Source organism: Scyliorhinus torazame, chromosome 18, assembly GCF_047496885.1.
Source record: "Scyliorhinus torazame isolate Kashiwa2021f chromosome 18, sScyTor2.1, whole genome shotgun sequence".
In the NCBI taxonomy this organism is placed as follows: Eukaryota; Metazoa; Chordata; class Chondrichthyes; order Carcharhiniformes; family Scyliorhinidae; genus Scyliorhinus; species Scyliorhinus torazame.
Genome location: NC_092724.1, coordinates 36,825,684 through 36,849,792, shown reverse-complemented (window position 1 = coordinate 36,849,792; position 24,109 = coordinate 36,825,684). Strand labels below are relative to the sequence as shown.

At 51.4% G+C, this 24,109-nt stretch overlaps 1 protein-coding gene across 2 annotated transcripts in view; it reads right to left on the bottom strand.

Moving 5' to 3' along the window:
• Window positions 1-24,109, bottom strand: part of myo1f (myosin IF) — a 220,602-nt gene that overhangs the window by 31,794 nt on the left and 164,699 nt on the right. For both annotated transcript variants that reach the window (XM_072482569.1, XM_072482568.1), the window contains exons 19-22: window positions 15,969-16,113; window positions 13,758-13,872; window positions 11,494-11,663; window positions 7,399-7,544 (exon numbers count right to left, since the gene is read on the bottom strand). In XM_072482569.1, coding sequence (XP_072338670.1) covers window positions 7,399-7,544; window positions 11,494-11,663; window positions 13,758-13,872; window positions 15,969-16,113 — 576 coding nt within the window. The remainder of the gene's footprint in view (window positions 1-7,398; window positions 7,545-11,493; window positions 11,664-13,757; window positions 13,873-15,968; window positions 16,114-24,109) is intronic.

Below are 24,109 nucleotides of genomic sequence, written 5' to 3'. Positions count from 1 at the left end.
CCCATGTCTCTGAGATCACTCTGTCCTGCACCTCCTGCGTCGGGAGCTGCGGGAATTCCCTCACCTGCCGCCCCGCAAAAGCCCTCAGTTGCATATACCGAAATGCATTCCCTTGGGGCAACCCATATTTTTCCGTCTCCCAGACTCGCAAACGTCCCATCTACGAACAGATCTCTCAATTGTGTTACCCCTGCTCTTTGCCATGCTCCAAATCCCCCATCCATTCTCCCCGGAACAAACCTATGGTTATTTCTTATCGGGACCGCATCGAGGCTCCCGTCTTTCCCCTGTGCCATCTCCACTGCCCCCAGATTTTCAGTGTAGCTACCACCGGGCTTGTGGTGTATTTCTTCGGCGAGAACGGCAATGGCGCCATCACCATAGCTTGTAGGCTAGTCCCCCTGCAGGACGCCCTCTCCAATCTCTTCCACCACGCTCCCTCCTCTTCTCCTATCCACTTACACACCATTGAGATATTGGCGGCCCAGTAGTACTCACTTAGGCTCGGTAGTGCCAGCCCCCCCTGTCCCTACTACGCTGCAAAAATCCCCTCCTCACTCTCGGGGTCTTCCCGGCCCACACAAAACTCATAATACTCTTCTCAATTCTTTTGAAAAAAGCCTTCGTGACCACCACCGGGAGGCACTGAAACACAAAAAGGAATCTCGGGAGGACCGCCATTTTAACTGCCTGCACCTTCCCTGCCAGTGACAGGGACACCATGTCCCATCTCTTAAAGTCCTCCTCCATCTGTTCCACCAACCGTGTTAAATTTAGCCTATGCAATGTACCCCAATTCTTGGCTATCTGGATCCCCAAGTACCGAAAGTCCCTTGTTACCTTCCTCAATGGTAAGTCCTCTATTTCTCTGCTCTGCTCCCCTGGATGCACCACAAACAACTCACTTTTCCCCATGTTCAATTTACACCCTGAGAAATCTCCAAACTCCCCTAGTATCCGCATTATCTCTGGCATCCCCTCCGCCGGGTCCGCCACATATAACAACAAATCATCCGCATACAGAGATACCCGGTGTTCTTCTCCCCCCTGAGTACTCCCCTCCACTTCCTGGAACCCCTCAATGCTATTGCCAGGGGCTCAATCGCCAGTGCAAACAATAATGGGGACAGAGGACATCCCTGCCTCGTCCCTCTATGGAGCCGAAAATATTCAGACCCCCGTCCATTCGTGACCACGCTCGCCATCGGGGCCCTATACAGCAGCTGTACCCATCTTATATACCCATCTCCAAAGCCAAATCTCCTCAGCACCTCCCACAAATAATCCCACTCCACTCTATCAAATGCTTTCTCGGCATCCATCGCCACCACTATCTCCACTTCCCCCTCTGGTGGGGGCATCATCATTACCCCTAGCAGCCTCCGTATATTCGTATTCAGCTGTCTCCCCTTCACAAACCCAGTTTGGTCCTCATGGACCACCCCCGGGACACAATCCTCTATCCTCATTGCCATTACTTTGGCCAGAATCTTAGCGTCCACGTTCAGGAGGGAAATAGGCCTATAGGACCCGCATTGCAGCGCGTCTTTTTCCTTCTTTAGGAGGAGCGATATCGTTGCCTCTGACATAGTCAGGGGCAGCTGCCCCCTTTCCCTCGCCTCATTAAAGGTTCTCATCAGTAGCGGGGCCAGCAAGTCCACATATTTCCTATAAAATTCAACTGGGAATCCGTCTGGTCCCGGGGCCTTCCCCGCCTGCATGCTCCGAATTCCTTTCACTACTTTCTCCATTTCAATCTGTGCTCCCAGTCCCACCCTCTCCTGCTCCTCCACCTTAGGAAATTCCAGCTGGTCCAGAAAACACATCATTCTCTCCTTCCCATCCGGGGGCTGAGCTTCATATAATCTTTCATAGAATGCCTTGAACACTCCATTCACCCTCTCCGCTCCCCGCTCCATCTCTCCCTCCTCATCTCTCACTCCACCTATCTCCCTCGCTGCTCCCCTTTTCCTCAGTTGGTGGGCCAGCAACCTGCTCGCCTTCTCCCCATATTCGTACTGTACACCCTGTGCCTTCCTCCACTGTGCCTCCGCATTACCCGTAGTCAGCAAATCAAATTCTACATGTAGCCTTTGCCTTTCCCCGTACAGTCCCTCCTCTGGTGCCTCCGCATATTGCCTGTCCACCCTCAGAAGTTCTTTCAGCAACCGCTCCCGTTCCCTACCCTCCTGCTTTCCTTTATGTGCCCTGATTGATATCAGCTCCCCTCTAACCACTGCCTTCAGCGCCTCCCAGACCATTCCCGCCTGGACCTCCCCATTATCATTGAGTTCCAAGTACCTTTCAATACACCCCCTCACCCTTAAGCACATCCCCTCATCCGCCAATAGTCCCATGTCCATTCTCCAGGGTGGACGCTGTTCTTTTTCCTCCCCTATCTCCAAGTCCACCCAATGTGGAGCGTGATCCGAAATAGATATAGCCATATATTCCGTCCCCGTCACCTTCGGGATCAGCGCCCTTCCCAAAACAAAAAAGTCTATCCGTGAATAAACTTTGTGGACATAGGAGAAAAACGAAAACTCCTTGCTCCTAGGTCTACTAAATCTCCAGGGGTCTACTCCTCCCATCTGCTCCATAAAGTCCTTAAGCACCCTAGCTGCTGCCGGCCTCCTTCCGGTCCTGGACCTCGATCTGTCCAGCCCTGGTTCCAGCACCGTGTTAAAATCTCCACCCATTACCAGCTTCCCCGCCTCTAGGTCCGGGATATGTCCTAGCATGCGCCTCATAAAGTTGGCATCATCCCAGTTCGGGGCATATACGTTCACTAAGACCACCGCCTCCCCTTGTAATTTGCCACTCACCATCACGTATCTGCCCCCACTATCCGCCACTGTGGTCTTTGCCTCAAACATTACCCGCTTCCCCACTAGTATGGCCACCCCCCCTGTTTTTTGCATCTAGCCCCGAATGAAACACCTGCCCCACCCATCCTTTGCGTAGTCTGACCTGGTCTATCAGTTTCAAATGCGTCTCCTGCAGCATAACCACATCTGCCTTAAGTTTCTTTAGGTGTGCGAGTACCCGTGCCCTCTTTATCGGCCCCTTCAGCCCTCTCACATTCCACGTGATCAGCCGGGTTGGGGGCTCTTTACCCCCCCCCCCCTTGTCGACTAGCCATCCCCTTTTTTAATCCAGCTCCTCACCCGGTTCCCATGTAGCCGTATCTCCCCCCAATGGCACCCTCCCGCCCCAACCACCCCACCCCATACCAGCTCCCCCTTCTCCCCAGCAGCAGCAACCCAGTTAACCACCCCTCCCGCTAGATCCCTCACTAGCGTAATTGCACCCCCCATGTTGCTCCCAGAAGTCAGCAAACTCTGGCCGACCTCGGCTTCCCCCCGTGACCTCGGCTCGCACTGTGCGACGCCCCCTCCTTCCTGCTTCCCTGTTCCCGCCATAATTATCATAGCGCGGGAACAAAGCCCGCGCTTCCCTTTTGGCCCCACCCCCAATGGCCGACGCCCCCAGCTCCTCCACCTCCCTCCCTCCCTCCCCCATAACATGGGGAAGAGAGAAAAGTTACAGGGTCGCAGGATTAACAACTTAAAAATCATCTCTCCCCCCTTTTCCCCCCCTCTTCGCCCCCCATATTCGCCCCACCACTTTGTCTCAAACGTTCTTTTTTATAACCCACTCATTCCAATTTCTCTTCGACAATAAATGTCCATGCCTCATCTGCCGTTTCAAAGTAGTGGTGTTTCCCTTGATGTGTGACCCACAGTCTTGCCGGCTGCAGCGTTCCAAATTTGACCTTCCTTTTATGAAGCACCGTCTTGGCCCGATTAAAGCTCGCCCTCCTTCTCGCCACCTCCGCACTCCAATCTTGATATACGCGGATCACCGCGTTCTCCCACCTACTGCTCTGAGTTTTCTTTGCCCATCTGAGGACCATCTCTCTGTCCTTATAGTGGAGAAATCTCACCACTATGGCTCGGGGAATTTCTCCAGCCCTTGGTCTTCGCGCCATAACTCGATAGGCTCCCTCCACCTCCAACGGACCCGTCAGGGCCTCCGATCCCATTAACGAGTGCAGCATCGTGCTCACATATGCCCCGACGTCCGCCCCCTCTGCACCCTCGGGAAGACCAAGAATCATTAAATTCTTCCTCCTCGCATTATTCTCCAGCACCTCCAGCCTTTCCACACACCTTTTATGGTGAGCCTCATGCATCTCCATCTTCACCACCAGGCCTTGTATATCGTCCTCGTTCTCGGCAGCCTTTGCCTTCACGACCCGAAGCTCCTGCTCCTGGGTCTTTTGCTCATCCTTTAGCCCTTCAATCGCCTGTAATATCGGGGCCAACAGCTCCTTCTTCATCTCCTTTTTAAGTTCTTCCACGCAGCGCTTCAAGAACTCGTGTTGTTCAGGGCCCCATATTAAATTGTTACCTTCCGACGCCATCTTGGTTTGTGCTTGCCTTCCTTGCCGCTGCTCTAAAGGATCCACCGCAATCCGGCCACTTTCCTCTCCTTTTTCCATCCGTCTCCAGGGGGGATTCCCTTCTGGTTTACCGCACAGTATTTTAGCCGTTAAAATTGCCGTTGGGGCTCCTATTAAGAGCCCAAAAGTCCGTTCCACCGGGAGCTGCCGAAACGTGCGACTTAGCTGGTCATCGCCGCAACCGGAAGTCCGAGGAAGTCAATTCTAACATTGTTTTGTAAGTCCCCCAGCAGATCAAAACAATAGTTCTGCATGAATTTGTTCATTTAAACAGACTCTTTTCTACGCTGACTTGGGCTGGATTCTGTATTGCTGGCAAGGTTGGAGAATTTGGCCGAGGTGTTCCCTGGAGGCAGGGGGTGAGATTCTCCGTACCCCCACCGGGTCGGAGAATAGCCGGGGGCTGGCGTGAATCACGCTGCGCCGGTTGGCGGGCCCCCCCCGTCGATTCTCCGACCCGGATGGGCCGAAGCACCGCCGCTAAAATGCCTGTCCCGCCGGCGTAGATTAAACCACCTACCTTACCGGCGGGACAAGGCGGCGCGGGCGGGCTCCGGGGTCCTGGGGGGGGGCGCTGGGCGTTCTGGCCCCGGGGGGTGCCCCCACGGTGGCCTGGCCCGCGATCGGGGCCCACCGATCCGCGGGCGGGCCTGTGCCGTGGGGGCACTCTTTCCCTTACCATGGCAGAGGCGGAAGAGACTCCCTCCACTGCACATGCGCAGGAATGCCGTCAGGGGCCGCTGACGCTCCCGCGCATGCGCCGCCCGGAGATGTAATTTCCGCGCCAGCTGGCGGGGCACCAAAGGCCTTTTCCGCCAGCTGGCGGGGCGGAAATTCGTCCGGCGCGGGCCTAGTCCCTTAAGGTTGGGGCTCGGCCCCCAAAGATGTCATTTCCGCGCCAGCTGGCGGGGCACCAAAGGCCTTTTCCGCCAGCTGGCGGGGCGGAAATTCGTCCGGCGCGGGCCTAGTCCCTTAAGGTTGGGGCTCGGCCCCCAAAGATGTGGAGCATTCCGCACCTTTGGGGCGGCGTGATGCCCGACTGATTTGCGCCATTTTGGGCGCCAGTCGACGGACATCGTGCCGTTTCTGGAGAATTTCGCCCAGGATTCTCTACTCCCGGTGCTTGTCAATGGGATTTCCCATTGAAACCACCCCACACCACTGGGAAACCTACGGGCGGGGAGTGCGTTTTCGGTGGCAGCAGAATATTCCGCTGCCTGCGAACGCCCGGAGAAACCGGCCCACGATATTCTTAATAATGTTATCAACCGAAGAAAAACTGACATGCTCACAGCTGTGGGAAGCCTGGAGTTTCCAGCCTTTCCGGTTCAGGCACAGAAATGAAGAGAATCCATTCTGTTTGGATGGTGGAAAGTTGCAGGTTCCTATATGATTGTATCCTCCGAGTCATCAGAAAGGAAAGGGGAAGACTAGGAGTTAACTTTGAAAAGCTGCAATCTCTTGTGATGTCAATTGACATCAGTGAGATGTACGTGACGTGGATTTTGGAGGGTGGAATCTTGTGGTGATGACGGGGGTCTTGGCAGCCGGTTAGAGAGCTGCCGAGATCCCGTTGTCACCTCTTTTCAGGAATGCCCGCCTCATTTGTGCCAGTCAGCCACTTAACAGGTCAGCACAGGACATACCTCCCACCCCCGAGACCAAGGATCCCGGGGTCAGAGGTCCTGCCCGCCGAGAAGCGCCATTGAGAAGGTTGCTGCCAGTATTACACTCAAGTGAATCCTTGGATCGAGGAGGGACCCGGACACAGGTGAATGCTTGTGGGGAAGGAGTCACATGCCACCAAACTCACCACAGGGAGGGCACAAGATTACACTCTTAGTTTAGCTCTTTGGTCACATACCATACAATTTGTTATATACTTGGGACATAAGGGCTCGCTTGGTAACTGATCATAAAAAAAAAACAAGAATCAAATATTAATAAGTAATTATCATGAAACATGTATGCAAGATGTACATTAGGAGGGAAACACAATGGGGTTAACTTTGAATGTGTACAATAGTGCAAAACAATGACATTGAATCAGCCATCTGTTATAGATCTCTGCCAAAGCTGGGCTTCCCTTGTTTGCAATTCACACAGGACAAAATATTCTAATGATAGCAACCATAATAGAATGTAAGAGCAGGGAGGTTATGATGGAGCTGTATAAAACAATTTTAGGTAACAGCTGTAGTGCTGTATGCAGTCCTGGTCACCACAGTACAGGAAGGATATCATTGCAGAAGAGAGGGTACAAGAGAAGATTCACCAGGATGTTGCCTGTGCTGGAGAATTTCAGCTATCAAGAGAGGTTGGTTAGGCTGAGTTTGTTTTCCCTAGAGCAAAGAAGGCGGAGGGTAGACCTGATTGAGTTCTACAAAGTTAGGAGCATCATAGAAGGGGAGACAGGAAGAAAGCGTTCTCCTAAGTAGAGGGATCAATAACCAGGGCCATATATTTGAGGTAATCAGCAGGAGACTTTGAGGGGATTTGAGGAAAACTCTTTTCACCCAGAGGGTGGTGGGAATCTAGAACTCACTGCCTGAAAGGGTGGTGGAGGCGGGACCGCTCAAAACATTTAAGACATATTTAGATGAGCACTTGAAATGCCATAGCATATAAGGCAAGGACCAAGTGCTAGAAAATGGGGTTAGAATAGATAGGTGCTTAATGGCTGGCGTGGGCAACGACGGGCCGAACGGCTTCTTTTGGTGCCGTAATACTTTATGACACTAAGGGAAAGAACAGGAAACCACTTGAGCTACTCTTTCCTCATAAAGGACTCAGGAATCTCATGTGTGAGATGTGAGTTATGACCTGCCCAAGGCAGTACAAGATGGAATTAGCGTGCGATGCTTTCTGGGGTCTTTGCTAGCGTTTTTAGACAGAAAAGGAAACATGTAACCACAAAAATGAGATTACTGTACCTCATAGAAACAGCAGTAATGTTCTGAATATCAATCTTCCTTTTCAGGATCTCCTTGATTTGGCCCTTTTCCGGCCCCTTTTTAACCTTTTCTCGACCAATTAGATAAATGCACTTTGAGGATAGTATAAGATCACGCTTTATACTCTGAAAAATTGGATATGATGTATGACTTGTTATTTTATACAGAAATGCTATGTTGAATACTGTGGTGATACGATAAATAACTCAATGGCTGCAATGCACAGGTCCCACACACTGCTAGTAAAAGTGGTACGGCACCTCTGCCAGCTGTTCGCCTGCTTTCAGTCTCCAAGGTCAGACTAAAACATTGAACATAATTGACTATTCAAGGTTCATAAAATGTACCATTATTGGTTTATACAGATTATTATAGGTTTCAAAACTATAACTAAATTATTATTGGCTGTATTAGAAGGTAACTTTTTAACACATTGATGTGAGAGTCTTCTGTCTGCTGTTTTAACACCGACACTATTCCATTTGCTTTAAACGTGCTATTTGTTTCCTGTTCCTCCAACGTGAGTTAAGGCTGAAAGAGAAATTGAGGAATTTAGAAAGGAAAGAAACATTGCAGGGCTGATTTTCCTGTCAAGAGACATGCATTTCCTGAACTGCAAAGATCAGGGCAAACCCTGTTCCACTAGAATTCTGTTCCTTTCAGGTGGGAGGTAAACCCAGGTTGGCAGTAAAGCAGCTCCAGGCTCCACCACCCAAATTTTCTGTCATTCGGCACCATAGTCATCTTCTGTTCCCTTCTGATTTCACGTGGAATCATGGACGTGAATCCAACCTGATGAACAAATTGGGTTGGATTTTCCATCCCCCCCCCCCCCCCAGGCGTGTTTTGCGGCGGCCTGCCATTGGTCAGCGACGCAATCTTCTGTCCTGCCACTGCCAACAGATGTTCCTGTTGGTTGCACCCTTTGCCACTGGGGATCATGCAGCGGCAGGGAGGAGGTGCACGGTCAGCGGGACTGGAAGATCCTGCGGCAGGGAACAGTTGGAAATGTTTGGCCAATGTGTCCACTTTCCAAGACCTGTGTGGTATAAATAGGGACGGTCATAACATTTTCCAGATCTCATTCACTTTTATACATCTGCAATTTTCCTCCCTGTCCACATCTGGATGCAGGTGAAGTAGAGTGACTGACCTCATCTGAATCTGGATAGATTTGTAGGGTTACTTCATTTCAATTGTGCCAGTGTATTATTAGGTGCAGGCCTGCTCCTTGGCACGGCCCTGTGCCTGTAAATGGGGACAAATATCCAGTTGCCACTGCAGGCATGAGGAATAAGATTCAATGTCTACTGACTACTTTCCCAGACCAGCATCCAGGCGCCCTTCAGCACCTGTCTTACCAACTCAAGAGAAGGAAATTTTGTTAGACTGCAGGTAGCAGCCAGGCCCCACCCAGATCCTTCAATCTGAGCAGGATTGACGTTGAGGCCAAAACAATAATAATAATTGCTTATTGTCACAAGTAGGCTTCAATGAAGTTACTGTGAAAAGCCCCTAGTCGCCACATTCCGGCACCTGTTCGGGGAGTCCGATACGGGAATTGAACCCGCGCTGCTGCCTTGTTCTGCATTACAAGCCAGCTGTTTAGCCCACTGTGCTAAACCAGTCCTAAAGACCTGATTCTTCTGGCTCCTACTTCAAATGGAAACCCATTTGGTGAACCAATGGTAAAATAAGATCAGAAGGCCCATTAAAAGACTTCCATCTCATTTATTTGTCCGGAGGTCAGACAAATAAATGTCTGGCCTACAGCAGGTAGGTCAGCATACTCTTCAAGGTGTAAACATTTTACTCTTGCTCTACAAAGCATCTGTTCTTGGGATATGAGCATTGCTGGCCAGGCCAACATTTATTGTTCGTCCCTAATTACTTTGAGAAGGTCGTGAGCTGCCTTCTTGAGCCACCTTGTCCTTTTAGGTGGTCGGCATTGTGGGTTTGGAAGCTACTGTTGAACGAACTCTAGCAAGTTGCTTTGCATTTTGAAGATACCACACACTTCTGTCAACGTTTAAGGTGGTGGACCGGATGCGGATCAAGCTGGCTGCTTTGTTTTGATTGGTGTTGAGCTTCTTGAACGTTGATGGAACTGCACTCAGACAAATGGAGAGAATTCCATCACACACATGACCTGTGCCTTGTATCTGGTGGACAGGCCTTGGGAAGTCAGGAAGTGAGTTCCTTGTTGCGTAATTCCTAGCCTCTGATCTGCTCTGTAGCCACAGCATTTAAACGGCTGGCCCGGTTCAGTTTCGGGAAAATGATGAACCCCCAGGTTTTTGGTGGTAATGTAAAGGAGGTGAAGACTTAGCATAATCGCTCTATGCTACTTTTCCCTCTCCTTTCAGCATTCACTGTACACCAAACAGAAAAATATCTGCCCTGATATATATAATCTCAATATTGCAAGATAGTACTGTATCGAGGAGAGGATCTGATGTCGTAAACTATTGTGACATTGGAGATATTCTTTTAGATAACCCAGTCCAGACAATCATATGACTCTTTATATACGGTTGGACTAAAAATCAGTTATCAAAATCAAATCTAAGTCCGAATGACATTCCATGGCAATGTTCACTAAATCTCGATATTTTTACTATCATTTAAAAAAATGATATTTTTATACTTCTCCTTTTTCACATTCTCATCCAAATTTACACCCACCAATAAATAATCAAGGGTAATATTTTTACTATCATAAACCATAGGCGGGATTCTCCGCCGACGGGATGATTCATTTTGCCGGCACCCGGGGGTTTCCCGATGGCGTAGGGCTGCCCCACAATGGTAAACCCCATTGACCGATCGACGTAATGGAGAATCCCACCGGCGGGTCGAGACAGAAATGTGGCGCGCGGCGGGGCGGAGAATCCAGCCCCAGTTTTCTGAATCATAGTTTGGCAATGGCATGGGTAATTATTTTTGGGTGCCTCCCACAGAGAACAACCTGGTCTCTCAGTGTGGAGGGATGGAGAGAAGCGAGTGAAAGCAAGAAGAGAAAAAGACAAAGCAAAAGAAAAATGGAACGGGCAGCGCAGTGGCGCACTGGTTAGCACTGCTGCCTCACGATTCCGAGGTCCCAGGTTCGATCCTGGCTCTGGGTCACTGTCCGTGTGGAGTTTGCACATTTTCCCTGTGTTTACGTGGGTTTTGCCCCCTCAACACAAAGATGTGCAGGCTAGGTGGATTGGCCACACTAAATTGCCGCTTAATTGGAAAAAATGAATTGGGCACTCTAAATTTATTTAAAAAAAAGAAAAATGGAACATCGACCTTTCTCCTTTCCATTTGTTAAACATATGGGGCGCGATTCTCCGCTCCCGCCGGTTGGGAGAATCCCCTGGCGCGCCATTTTTCCCTGCGACGCCGGTCCGACCCCCCCCAAGCGGCGAGAACGGCCCCGTCGAGTTCTGCGCGGCGCAGGCCGGAGAATCGCCCGGGACACCCAAAATGGCGATTCTCCGCTACACCCGCTATTCTCCGGCCCGGATGGGCCGAGTGGCCTGCCCAAAACGACGACTTCCCGCCGGCGCCATCCACACCTGGTCGCTGCCGGCGGGAACAGCGCGGGAACGCTGTGGGGGGGGGGGGGGGGCGGCCTGTGGGAGGGGCGAGGGGGGTTCTTTCACCGGGGTAGGGCTCAAAACGGGTCTGGCCCGCGATCGGTGCCCACCGATCGGCAGGCCGGCCTCGCTGAAGGAGGACCTCCTTTCGTCCGCGCCCCGCAAGATCCATCCGACATCTTCTTGCGGGGCGGCCTCGGGGAGGACGGCAACTACGCATGCGCGGGGTGACGCCAGTTACGCGGTGCCGGCCGCGTCATTTATGCGGCACCGCTTTTACATGGCGCCAATGCCCGGCGCGCGCTGATGACGCTGCTTTCGCGACACGCCCCCCGTGTTCCTTGCGGCCCCGCTCCTAGCCCATTTTCGGGCATTGAATCGATCGCGATCGGGGCCGTTTCGCGCCGTCGTGAAACTCGACGGCCTTCACGATGGCGTGGGCACTTAGTCGCGGGAGCGGAGAATCGCGCCCATAATTCTCAACCCTCACCTTAAATCTTCTGTCAAATTTAGTGATAGAATCTGCAAAATCTATCCTCTCCCGCTTCCCAAGAAACTGTCGTAGCTCTGGCCGGTCTTCAATGCCAAGATAGTCACCAACAAAGTTTCGGTTAATGCTGTTCCTTCTTCGCTCTTTGAAGTTGAAAAGTATGCTGGAGGCTGGAGTAAACAACCAAAATTAGGATTTATAGCAAAAGGTCAGAAATTGTTTGGTAGAGGGAGCAGAAACAGTTTAATGCAGAACAATGTGACGCGCGATATTTTGCAAAAAAAAAAAGAGAACGGTGAAGGAATGTTCAACTTGGAAGTTGGGCGGAGATTAACAATAGATGGATGTTTGGATTTTTGTAAAATACTCAGATGTAGCAGCACGGTAGCACACGTGGATAGCACTGAGGCTTCACAGCGTTTCCTCCGGGTGCTCCAGTTTACTCCCAGTCCAAAGACGTGCAGGTTCGGTGGATTGGCCAGGATAAATTTCCCTTAGTGACCAAAAAGGTTAGGAAGGGTTATTGGGTTACGGGGATAGGGTGGAAGTGAGGGCTGAAGTGGGTCAGTGCAGACTTGATGGGCCGAATGGCCTCCTTCTGCACTGTATGTTCTATGCTCTATGGCTAATTTTTAAAACTGTACTCATTCATATGATGCAGCCACCTCTAGCGAAGCCAACATTTATTGCCCATCTCTAAGAACCCCATTGAACTGAGTGGTTTCTGGATCTTTTCAGAGGGCAGTTAAGAGGAAATCACATTGCTGTGGGCATGTAGTCCCATGTCAGCCAGACCAGGTAAACACACAGAAGGTTTCCTGCCCTAATGAGCATCAGGGAACACGATGGGTTTTTACGACAATCAAGGCTAGCTTCAAATTCCAGGTTTAAAAAAAATCAAATCTAACCTTCACCAGTTGCATTGGTGGGATTTGTGACCACTTTCCCAGAGAATGAGCCAAGGCCACTGGATCACAAGTCCAGTGACATTACCACAATCCCCACATTTCCATAGTTTTGATTAGATATCACTCTCGTCTGAGGTAAAACATTTGTTGCCTTATTTGAAGGGTTATGCCGGAATTAATATTGATAATGGGCGCGATTCTCCGACCCCCCGCCGGGTCGGAGAATCGCCGGGGGCTGGTGTGAATCCCGCCCCCGCCGGTTGCCGAATTCTCTACCACCAGATATTCGGCGGGGGAGGGAATCGCGCCGCGCCGGTTGGCGGGCCCCCCCCGCGATTCTCCGGCCCGGATGGGCCGAAGTCCCGCCGCTAAAATGCCTGTCCCGCCGGCGTAGATTAAACCACCTCTCTTACTGGTGGGACAAGGCGGCGCAGGCGGGCTCCGGGGTCCTGGGGGGGGCGCGGGGCGATCTGGCCCCGGGAGTGCCCCCACGGTGGCCTGGCCCGCGATCGGGGCCCACCGATCCGTGGGCGGGCCTGTGCCGTGGGGGCACTCTTTACCTTCCACCTCCGCCACGGTCTCCACCATGGCGGAGGCGGAAGATACTCCCTCCACTGCGCATGCGCGGGAATGCCGTCAGCGGCCGCTGACGCTCCCGCGCATGCGCCGCCCGGAGATGTCATTTCCGCGCCAGCTGGCGGGGCACCAAAGGCCTTTTCCGCCAGCTGGCAAGGCGGACATTAGTCCGGCGCGGGCTCAGTCCCTTAAGGTTGGGGCTCGGCCCCCAAAGATGCGGAGCATTCCACACCTTTGGGGCGGCGCGATGCCCGACTGATTTGTGCCGTTTTGGGCGCCAGTCGGCGGACATCGCGCCGTTTCCGGAGAATTTCGCCCAATGTCTCTCTAGTTTATTCACACAATTTGTATTCTCAGACACCATGAGCAGGAAGGAAGGTAAACAAGTTATCTTATTTTCAGGGTTGAATGGGAATTAAGAGATGAATACAGTGGTTTCTTTCTAACACCGCGGTCACAGTTCCTTCGTAAATTCTAGAATGGGCTGGGGAGAAGAGGCTGGGTGCAGGCCAAGAGGGGCTCATAGCATTAAAGTAGAGGTATGTGCAGTCCTGCTCCTCTTGTCTCCACATTGAATGAAGAAAACAATTTTTTTTCGGTGGCCCCAGCAGTTCAGGTTGCTGAAGATCTGGGCAAATTATTCAAATCTTACACATGTATTGATAAACTTGGAACTGATTTAAGCTTGATTTAATTGGACCGAATCATCAGCATTAGGCAAGATTCCTCATCTGTATATAGCTCACTTACAGATTTGTTAGAATGACGTTAATGTTTTACCTTCTTCTCTCATCTGTTCATACTTTCTTCGTGCAATATACTTCCTCCATGCTTTTTGAATGATTCTTGCAAATTTATCAAACTTTCGTTCTCGCATTTCTTCCAAAAGGAAAAGCTGGAATTTCAAAATATTGGATGCTTAAAAACTTAAATGAATGAAGGAAAGCATTATTAATGTTGAAGTTGTGTTGCAACAGAATACATGCTTTATGTTGGTAATGAGGCGCAGCTGTCCCCAATTATAAGACCATAAGCTGTTGGAGCAGAAGGAGGCCATTCGACACATCTGGTTTGTTCCTCCATTCAATGAGATCATGACTGACCTGATACGATAACCGTACCAGCCTCCCCGAACAGGCGCCGGGATGTGGAGACTAGGGGCTTTTCACGGTAACTTCATTTGAAGCCTACTTGTGACAATAAGCGATTTTCATTTCATTTTCATTTCATTCATAATCATCAACTCCACTTTCCCACCTTATCCCCTACTGATTAAAAATCTATCTCACCTTTGAACATACTTTTTAAAAAAAATGTTTATTAAGAATTTTTTAACAACATTTTCAACCATACATATCAGGGGCGTCATTCTCCGCCGGCGGGAGTCTCCGTTCTGCCGGCGCCCGGGGGTTTCCCGACGGCGTGGGGCTGCCCCACAATGGGAAACCCCATTGACCGGCCGGTGTTACGGAGACTCCCGCCGGCCGGTCGGGGCGGGTAGGAGAATTTCGCCCCAGTTTTCCGGATCATTTATGTATTTTCTTGCTCAGATGCCCCCCCGAAACCCCCCCTCCCCCAAAGAGATGCCCCCCCCTCTCTCCCCCCCGCCCCCCCTCTCTCCCCTCTCTCTCCCCCCCCGCCCCCCCCTCTCTCCCCCCTCTCTCCCCCCCCCTCTCTCTCCCCCCTCTCTCTCCCCCCCCTCTCTCCCCCCCTCCCCCCTCTCTCCACCCCCCCTCCCCCCTCTCTCCACCCCCCCTCTCTCCACCCCCCCTCTCTCCACCCCCCCCTCTCTCCACCCCCCCTCTCTCCACCCCCCTCTCTCCACCCCCCCCTCTCTCCACCCCCCCCTCTCTCCACCCCCCCCCCTCCCCCCTCTCTCCACCCCCCCTCTCTCCACCCCCCCCCTCCCCCCTCTCTCCACTCCCCCCTCTCCCCCCCCCCCCCCGGGTTGCTGCTGCTGTCGACCGAACTCCATCTAACGCTCCGCGAGATAGTTTCGGAACGGTTGCCACTGCCTGGAGAACCCCTGCACAGACCCTCTCAAGGCAAACTTTATCCTCTCCAACTTAATGAACCCAGCCATGTCATTTATCCAGGCTTCCACACTGGGGGGCTTCGACATTTGAACATACTTAACGACCCAACATCTACAGTTTTCTGCGGTAAAGAATTCCAAGATTCACTACCCTCTGTGAGAAGAAATCCCTTCTAATTTCTATCTTAAATGGGTGACTTCTTGCCCTGGGATTATGCCCCCTGGTCCTAGACCCTCCCACAAGGGGAAACAACCTCTTCAGCATCAACCCTGTCAAGTCCACTGAGAATCCTATATGTCTCAATTAGGTCGCTGCTCATTCTTCTAAACTCCAATGAGTGCAGGCCCAAACTAACCTCTCCTCAGAAGGAAATCCTTCTTTCTCTGGGATCAGCCTAGTGAACCTTCTCTGGACTGCCTCATTCAATGCCAGTATATCTTTCCTTAGATAAGTGGAGCAAAGCTGCTCACAGTATTCCAGGTGGGAAGTAGGGAATCATTGTAAGAATATGTAAACCAGTTCCCTCTGGGTGTCTGGGAGGAACTGGGAGAGTCTTTGACTTTACTTTGCTGCCTTGTAAATAAACCTGTTTTAAGGTACAGGCTGGTTCAGGCCCATTCTTCCTCAACAAACAGTTTTTGGAATCAACAACCATTGTCAGAACAGGCAGAAATAAATTGTTAAAACAAAGATTGACATCGCACAATGCTCAAAAGCATTCATAATTAAATAGCACATTCACCATGAAAAATGTCACAATAGCCATTGCCCGTTGGCCAACACCTCAGCAACGCAGCCTTCCTAGTCTGTACAGAGAAATAATAAATCGTGCAGTCGGCTCATCACTGAGTCATCAACAAAGCTTTAGTGAAGTTTCATAAATAAACCGGGTTTCGGATGGCAAAATCTAACTAATAATTTTAAAAAATAAACTCAGTCCACAGCAGTAACTTACCGATTCTGGATTCTTGATAAATACTTTGCTTTTCCCCATCTGATACTGGTCAGCGTCCATGTTGACAGAACGAAGCAGATGCTGTGCTCCTTGCCGATCATCACCACGCCAACGTGGCCAGGTCTCTGGTGTAAGGATGGCATACCTATAAATGAGGACAAACCGCAGACAGGATACATTTTAGCCCATTGGGAAGATGCTCTGCGTATATCTGTATCGATGAAAAACATCGTCCTTGATCTTGCTTCCGATTGTAATTTGCTTTTGGCACACTTCTACGTCAACCTGTTCAACTATAAATTCCGAGGCCTGGATTTGGCATAGCCAAATTGGCCACGCTCCACTCATGCTCTGACAAATAACTCAGTGTGATGACGTCAAGCCTCCAACCTAGTGTCATCATGCTAGAATGGGATCACATGGAAGGCGCACAAGTGAAATCGGCAGCCCGCCTTCCATTTTGAAACAACCAATTAACAATCAATGTAACTTGTTAACAAGGCAATCAATCGAGATTTTACCCGACCCACTCCATTTTTTGCTCGGCACACCAGAAGAACGCTGGGACTGAGTCATGCCATTTTACAAAATGGCTGACCGGGAAACTACCCCCCTCTTTCCACCTGTCATCAGGATGTACCTATACATCCTTCCAGTACCCACGGCACGGGTAGCATAGTGGTTACAGCTGTTGCTTCACAGCACCAAGGTCCCAGGTCCAATTCCGGATTGGGTCACTGTCTGTGCGGAGTCTGCACGTTCTCCCCATGTCTGTGTGGATTTTCTCCGGGTGCTCTGGTTTCCTGCCACAAGTCCCGAAAGACGTGCTTGTTAGGTGAATTGGACATTCTGAATTCTCCCTCTGTGTACCCGAACAGGCGCCGGATTGTGGCGACTGGGGGATTTTTACAGTAACTTCATTGCAGTGTTAACATAAGCCTACTTGTGATACTTATAAATGTACTGAATGGTCCTCTTTTCTATTTTCTCCTCCAAACCAGGATTTCTTGTGTGATGCACGATCAATTGTACAAAGACTCAGGTTGGATACAACTGTGGTTTTATTGCAGTAAGATGAGTGGCCTCCCACAGCAGCTGGCGAAATGGCTGCTGAATAGAGGACACGCATATTTATACTCCTCCTACTGGGTGGAGCCAGCAGGCAGGGGCTACCGGCGAACCTGTAGTACAGGTCCTACCTTACATCATTGAATACAGGTGTAACAGTGGTTTACCACATTCACCCCCTGTTAAAAATGAGTCCGGCGGGAGTGGTGGAGAACTATATACAGTAGTGAATTTATGTACAGTGTTTTATTAGGAGAGAAAAAAATGTCTTTTGAAAGTCTGGTGCCAGTTAGAGATTCAACCGGTCTGGTGCATTGACGGGAGCGACATAACGGTGGCGGCGATGTCGATGCTGGCGACGTCGGTGCTGGCCTGATTTCGGGTGACCCTGGGAGCGTGCCAAAATCCTCTTCATCCTCTTGCGTGGGCAGGGGAAGGAGGGATGGTCGTGGTGTGGTTAATGTTGGGAGCGCCGGGAGAGGGGAGGGCGGTGCCAGGCCGGGGAAGTGTGTATGAGTGGAACCCGCTGGTGCCAGGTCTCGTAATTATAGGTGGAGAGCTCGATTCTCCACCGCAAGATTTTAGCATTTTGATCTTGCCCCGCTGCGTGTTGTTGAACCTGAAGGCTACCGACCGTTGGTCAGTGAGGAGAATGAATCTCCTGCCGGCCAGGTAATACCTCCAATGCCGCACAGCTTCAACGAAAGCTTGGGCCTCTTTTTCGGCGGACGAGTGCCGAATTTCTGAGGCATGAAGGGCACGGGAAAAGAATGCCACGGGCCTGCCTGGTTGAGGGTGGCGACAAGTGCGACATCTGATGCGTCGTTTCTACTTAGAAGGGCAGTGTCTCGTCGACTGTGTGCATCCCGGCCTTGGCTATATCTGCTCTGATACGGGCAAAGGCCTGTTGTGCCGTAAGGGAAAAGTGGGTGGACTAAATGAGTGGGTGGGCCTTGTCCGTGTAGTTTGGGACCCACTGGGTGTAGTAGGAGAAGAACCCCAGGCATCGTTTGAGGGCTTTGGGGGCAGTGGGCGAGGGGAAGCTCCATGAGAGGCCGTTTGCGGTCGGGATCGGGCCCCAGATCTCCGTTCTGGACCACATAGCCGAGGACGGCTAGGCGGATTGTGCTGAACACGCACTTCTCCTTGTTGTAAGTGAGGTTGAGGAGAATGGCGGTGCGGAGGAATTTAGCAAGGTTGGCATCGTGGTCCTGCTGATCATGGCCGCAGATGGTGACATTGTCTAGGTACAGAAAGGTGGCCCGCAAACCGTACCGGTCGACCATTCGGTCTATCTCCCTTTGGAAGACCGAGACCCCGTTAGTGACGCCGAAGGGAACCCTGAGGAAGTGATAGAGACCACCGTCCACCTCGAAAGCAGTGTATGGACGGTCTGATTTACGAATGGGGAGCTGGTGGTACGCGGATTTTAGGTCTATCGTTGAGAAGACCCGGTACTGTGCAATCTGATTGACCATATCAGATATGCGTGGGAAGGGGTACACGTCGAGCTGTGTGTACCGATTGATGGTCTGGCTGTAGTCCACGACCATTCCTTGCTTCTCCCGTTTTAACGACTACCCCTTGAGCTCTCCAGGGGCTGCTGCTGGCCTCGATGATGCCCTCCCGAAGCAGCCGCTGGACCTCGGATCTGATGAAGGTCTTGTCCTGGGCGCTGTACTGTCTGCTCCTGGTGGCAACGGGTTTGCAATCCGAAGTTAGATTGGCAAAGAGGGAGGGTGGGTCGACCTTTAGGGTCGAGAGGCTGCACACAGTGAAGGGAGGTAGGGGCCCGCCGAATTTGAGGGTGAGGTTCTGGAGATTGCACTGGAAATCCAGGCCGAGTAGTAGTGCAGCGCAGAGATTAGGAAGGACGCAGAGGCGGAAGCCGCTGAATTCTACGTACTGGACCTTGAGAGGGACCGTGCAGAACTCCCGGATCAGGACGGAATGGGATCCGGAGGCCAGGGAGATTCTTTGATTGGCGGGGTGGACCGCGAGGGAGCAGCACCTTATCGTATCCGGGTGGATGAAGCTTTCGGTGCTCCCAGAGTCCAGCAGGCAAGAGGACACGTGGCGATTGATTTTCACCGTAGTCGAGGCGGTGGCCAGGTTGTGTGGACGAGACTGGTCGAGCATCATTGAGGCGAGCTGCGGTTGGTCGTCGCTGGCATCCGAAGATGAAGAGCGTGGGGGGCCCAGGTCGTGGAATGTTGTCGACGTCCACGCCCCGTGGGGAAGACAAGATGGTGGCGCCTGAAGATCCTGCGGGGGACAAAATGGCGGCGCCCATGGGCCGCACGTTGCGGGGGCTGGACAGGATGGCGGTGCCCATGGGCCGCACGTGGACTATGGGGGGGAGATGGCAGTGCCCATTGTGTGTGGGTCAGGGGGGAGGGGGCGATAGCGGCGACTGCGCGGGCCTGGCACATCGTGGCGAAGTGGCCCTTTTTGCTGCAAGACTTGCAAATGGCAGCGCGGGCCGGGCAGCGTTGGCGAGGGTGCTTCTGCTGGCCGCAGAAGTAACATTGGGGACCCCCGGGGTGCGCGGGTTGGCGTGTGGTGCAGGCGTATTGGCTGGGTAAAGCTCCGGCTGGGGCGGCCGTTTGTGGGGTCCACGAGGGATAGGAGGGTTGGGCCACAAGGCCGGAGGGGTAGGCCTGAGCATTACGTGAGGCGACCGCCGTGGCGAGTGCTAAGTTCTTAGTCCCCGCTAGGTCGAGCGTGGCCCCTTCAAGCAGCCTTTGGCGAATGAGGTCTGACCCAATCCCCGTTACAAAAGCATCGTACATAAGAAGGTTAGAATGTTCGGTGGCCGTAACGGCCTGACAGTCACAGTCCCGGACAAGTGGGATTAGGGCCCGCCAGAAGTCTTCTATGGACTCACCAGGGAGTTGAGAGCGAGTGGCGAGTACGTGCCTGGCGAAGAGTGTGTTCGCTTTCTGTGCATAGTTTTCTTTGAGGAGCGCCATGGCGTCCGTGTAGTTCGGGGCGTCCTGGATCAGCGGAAACACGCTGGAGCTCAACCTTGAGTACAGGATCTGTATCTTCTGAGCCTCCATCAGAGGGGTGGTCGCTGAGTTGATATAGGCCTCGAAGCAGGCTAGCCAGTAATCGCTCGATTGCGGATCCAGCTGCAGGCGATCTGGTTTGATTCGGAGGTCCATCTTATGGAAAATCTTACTGCAATAAATTGATGCACGATCAATTGTACAAAGACTCAGGTTGGATACAACTGTGGCTTTATTGCAGTAAGATGAGTGGCCTCCCACAGCAGCTGACGAAATGGCTGCTGAATAGAGGACACGCATATTTATACTTCTCCTACTGGGCGGAGCCAGCAGGCAGGGGCTACCAGTGAACCTGTAGTACAGGTCCTACCTTACATCACCTAATACAGGTGTGCACAGTACTGTGCTCACCCCAGTCCAACGCCGGCATCTCCACATCATGGCTAATACAGGTGTAACAGTGGTTTACCACACTGTGTAGCACTGCCATCAACCCATGCCAGGTGCCTTTGAATGGGTGGCTGTGACCGCCTTTGGGTCATGGACTCCCTCTTCCACGCCACCTCAGCCCACCGAGAGACCACTGTGAAATCCAGCCCGTAGGTTCACACTTCAAATGGGAATATCAGTTATTCTTCACACTGTGCAGTTACTGGCACTGGCCACAGGTTGGTGCTAATCTCCCATTTGTTCTCAGCAACTCAAACTTCTTGGAGGATGAATTTGTTTGAGTAGCGGACTTTAGGTTTACATCAATTTTCTCCGTCAGGTAGCACCACATTCATCATTTGCATCAATGAATTTGTGCTAAGCGAACACAATCAGTTCCCCAATGTTTAAGAGGCTAATCAAAAGGAAGAACTAAAATAATATATTTCACAAAGTTATGAAACGTATTCATTGAGAGCTTTGTTTTATCTCTTAACGCTTTTGTTAAGAAGGCCTCACCCTCTCCCAAAGTGTTCTTTTAAATTAAGAGACAATTTAGCGTCACCAATTCACCTACCCTGCACATGTTTTGGTTGTGGGGGAGAATCCCACACAGACACGGGAGAATGTGCAACCCCCACGCGGACAGTGACCCGTGGCCAGGATCGAACCCGGGCCCTTGGCACTGTGAGGCAGCAGTGCAAACCACTGTGCCACCGTGCTGCCTCCTCTCCCAAAGTTTAAGCTTGGACTTAATATTTTGCACTGAGCTGTAACAACTGGGGGAATTTTACTCACTCCCCCTCTTGCCCACCAATTTATTAAAAGGTAACCCCAAGTTGTCCCTCTGGACAACTCTCTCGCCCTTAGACTTATAGAGGTCCTCAGGTTACTAAGTAAAGGCCATTTAAAGGCCTCTTTTCAGGTCTGCTGCAATAATTTAGCAGAGAGGTGAAGGAGGACGTAGTGTGGCCATTCAGCTACATTCCCAACACAGGGGTTGAGATGGGCTCTGTGCCCATCTGGAGCACCCCCTCCCCTTCAAGACGCTAACCCCTTTGTGCGTCCTTACTTTCAGCCTCTGGAACTCAACCACCCACTCCATCTCCTTCACTGAGCTCCACAGTCCCTCCCTGTAGTACCCTCAATAATGACACGAGAGTGTGGAATAGTAAATGAAGGCTCTAATAAGCAGAGAACTAGCCAGCTACAGAGACGTGTGCATACTGAGTGCCGCCTACAGGGCGTCACCTTATATACAGCTCCCTGGTGGGCGGAGCCAGAGGCAGAGACCCCCAGGGTTCCAAACCCGGTCTTAAAGGGGCATCACCTACATGGTGTTAAAGATACAGTAACCATTCATCACACTCCCTGAAAAACTTTCAACGTCTTAAACTCTCCAAATTCAAACACCCCTAAATCTACAGCAACTTTCAAACACCCCAAACTCAGCACCAACATTCAAAGACCCCAAACTCTGCACCAACATTCAAACACCCCAAACTTTGCACCATCTTTCAAACTCCCCAAACTCTGCACCAACTTTCAAACTTCCCAAACTCTGCACCAGCTTTCAAACACCCCAAACTCTGCACCAAGCTTCAAACACCCCAAACTCTGCACCAACTTTCAAACTCCCCAAACTCTGCACCAACTTTCAAATACCCCAAACTCTGCACCAACATTCAAATGTCCCAAACTCTGCACCAACTTTCAAACACCCCAAACTCTCCACCAAGCTTCAAACACCCCAAACTCTGCACCAACTTTCAAACACCCCAAACTCTGCACCAACTTTCAAACACCCCAAACTCTGCACCAACTTTCAAACACCCCAAACTCTGCACCAAGCTTCAAACACCCGAAACTCTGCACCAACTTTCAAACACCCCAAACTCTGCACCAACTTTCAAACACTCCAAACGCTGCACCAACTTTCAAACACTCCAAACTCTGCACCAACTTTCAAACACTCCAAACGCTGCACCAACTTTCAAACACTCAAAACTCTGTACCAACTTTCAAACATCCCAAACTCTGCACCAACTTTCATACATCCAAACTCTGCACCAACTTTCATACATCCCAAACTCTGCACCAACATTCAAACACCCCAAACTCTCCACCAACTTTCAAACATCCGAAACATTGCACCAACATTCAAACACCCCAAACTCTGCACCAACTTTCATTCTCCCCAAACTCTGCACCAAGCTTCAAACACCCCAAACTCTGCACCAACTTTCAAACACCCCAAACTCTGCACCAACTTTCAAACACTCCAAACGCTGCACCAACATTCAAACACCCCAAACTCTCCACCAACTTTCAAACACCCCAAACTCTCCACCAACTTTCAAACATCCGAAACATTGCATCAACATTCAAACACCCCAAACTCTGCACCAACTTTCATACTCCCCAAACTCTGCACCAAGCTTCAAACACCCCAAACTCTGCACCAACTTTCAAACACCCCACATTCTGCCCCAACATTCAAACACCCCAAACTCTGCACCAACTTTCAAACGTCCTAACCTCTGCACCAACTTTCAAACACCCCAAACTCTCCACCAACTTTCAAACACCCCACATTTTGCCCCAACTTTCAAATGTCCCAAACTCTGCACCAACTTTCAAATGTCCCAAACTCTGCACCAACTTTCAAACACCCCAAACTCTGCACCAAATTTCAAACACCCCAAACTCTGCACCAACTTTGAAACACCACAAACTCTGCAGCAACTTTCCAACACCCCAAACTCTGCACAAACACCCATACACCCTGTGGTAGTATGCATTAGGGGTCATGTGGGACTGTGAAGCCGTGATGTCATTGGCTGACAGATCCCGGGTCCTGGTTGGCTGTTGACCTCTTGCTCCGCCCTGAAGGCGGAGTATAAGAACCAGGAGTTCTCCCCCGCAGGCCAGTCTGTTACTGAACTGCGGGGAACAAGTCACGCTTAATAAAGCCTCATCGACTTCATCCCTATTCGTCTCTCTTGAGTCTTTGTGCGCTACAATTTATTAAGCGTGCTTAAAGGACGATGGAGCTCAGGATCATCCCGGAATGCCTGAGGATCAGCCCCCATGCAGTGAAGTCAGCAGCAGTTTTCAAACACTGGCAGACTTGTTTCGAGGCCTACCTCAGAACGGCCCCCGGCTGGGTCACAGAAGACCAGAAACTACAGGTCCTGCACTCGAGGGTAAGCCCGGAAATTTTCCCTCTCATCGAAGACGCAGAGGATTTCCAGACGGCGTTTGCAGCACTAAAGAGCATCTATGTTCGCCCAGTGAACCAGATATACGCACGCTACCAACTCGCAACGAGACGGCAAAGTCCCGGAGAATCGATAGATGAATTCTACGCCGCGCTGCTAATTTTGGGACGGGCCTGTAGCTGCCCGCCGGTAAACGCGATTGAACACACGGACATGTTAATGCGCGATGCTTTTGTGGCTGGTATGAACTCTTCCCAAATCCGCCAAAGACTTTTAGAAAAAGAGTCGCTAGGACTTTCAGAGGCACGGGCCCTTGCAGCCTCCCTGGATGTGGCCGCGCGAAACGCCCGCGTCTACGGCCCCGACCGCACGGCAGCCCCTTGGGCTCCGTGGACCCCCGTCGCGACAAACC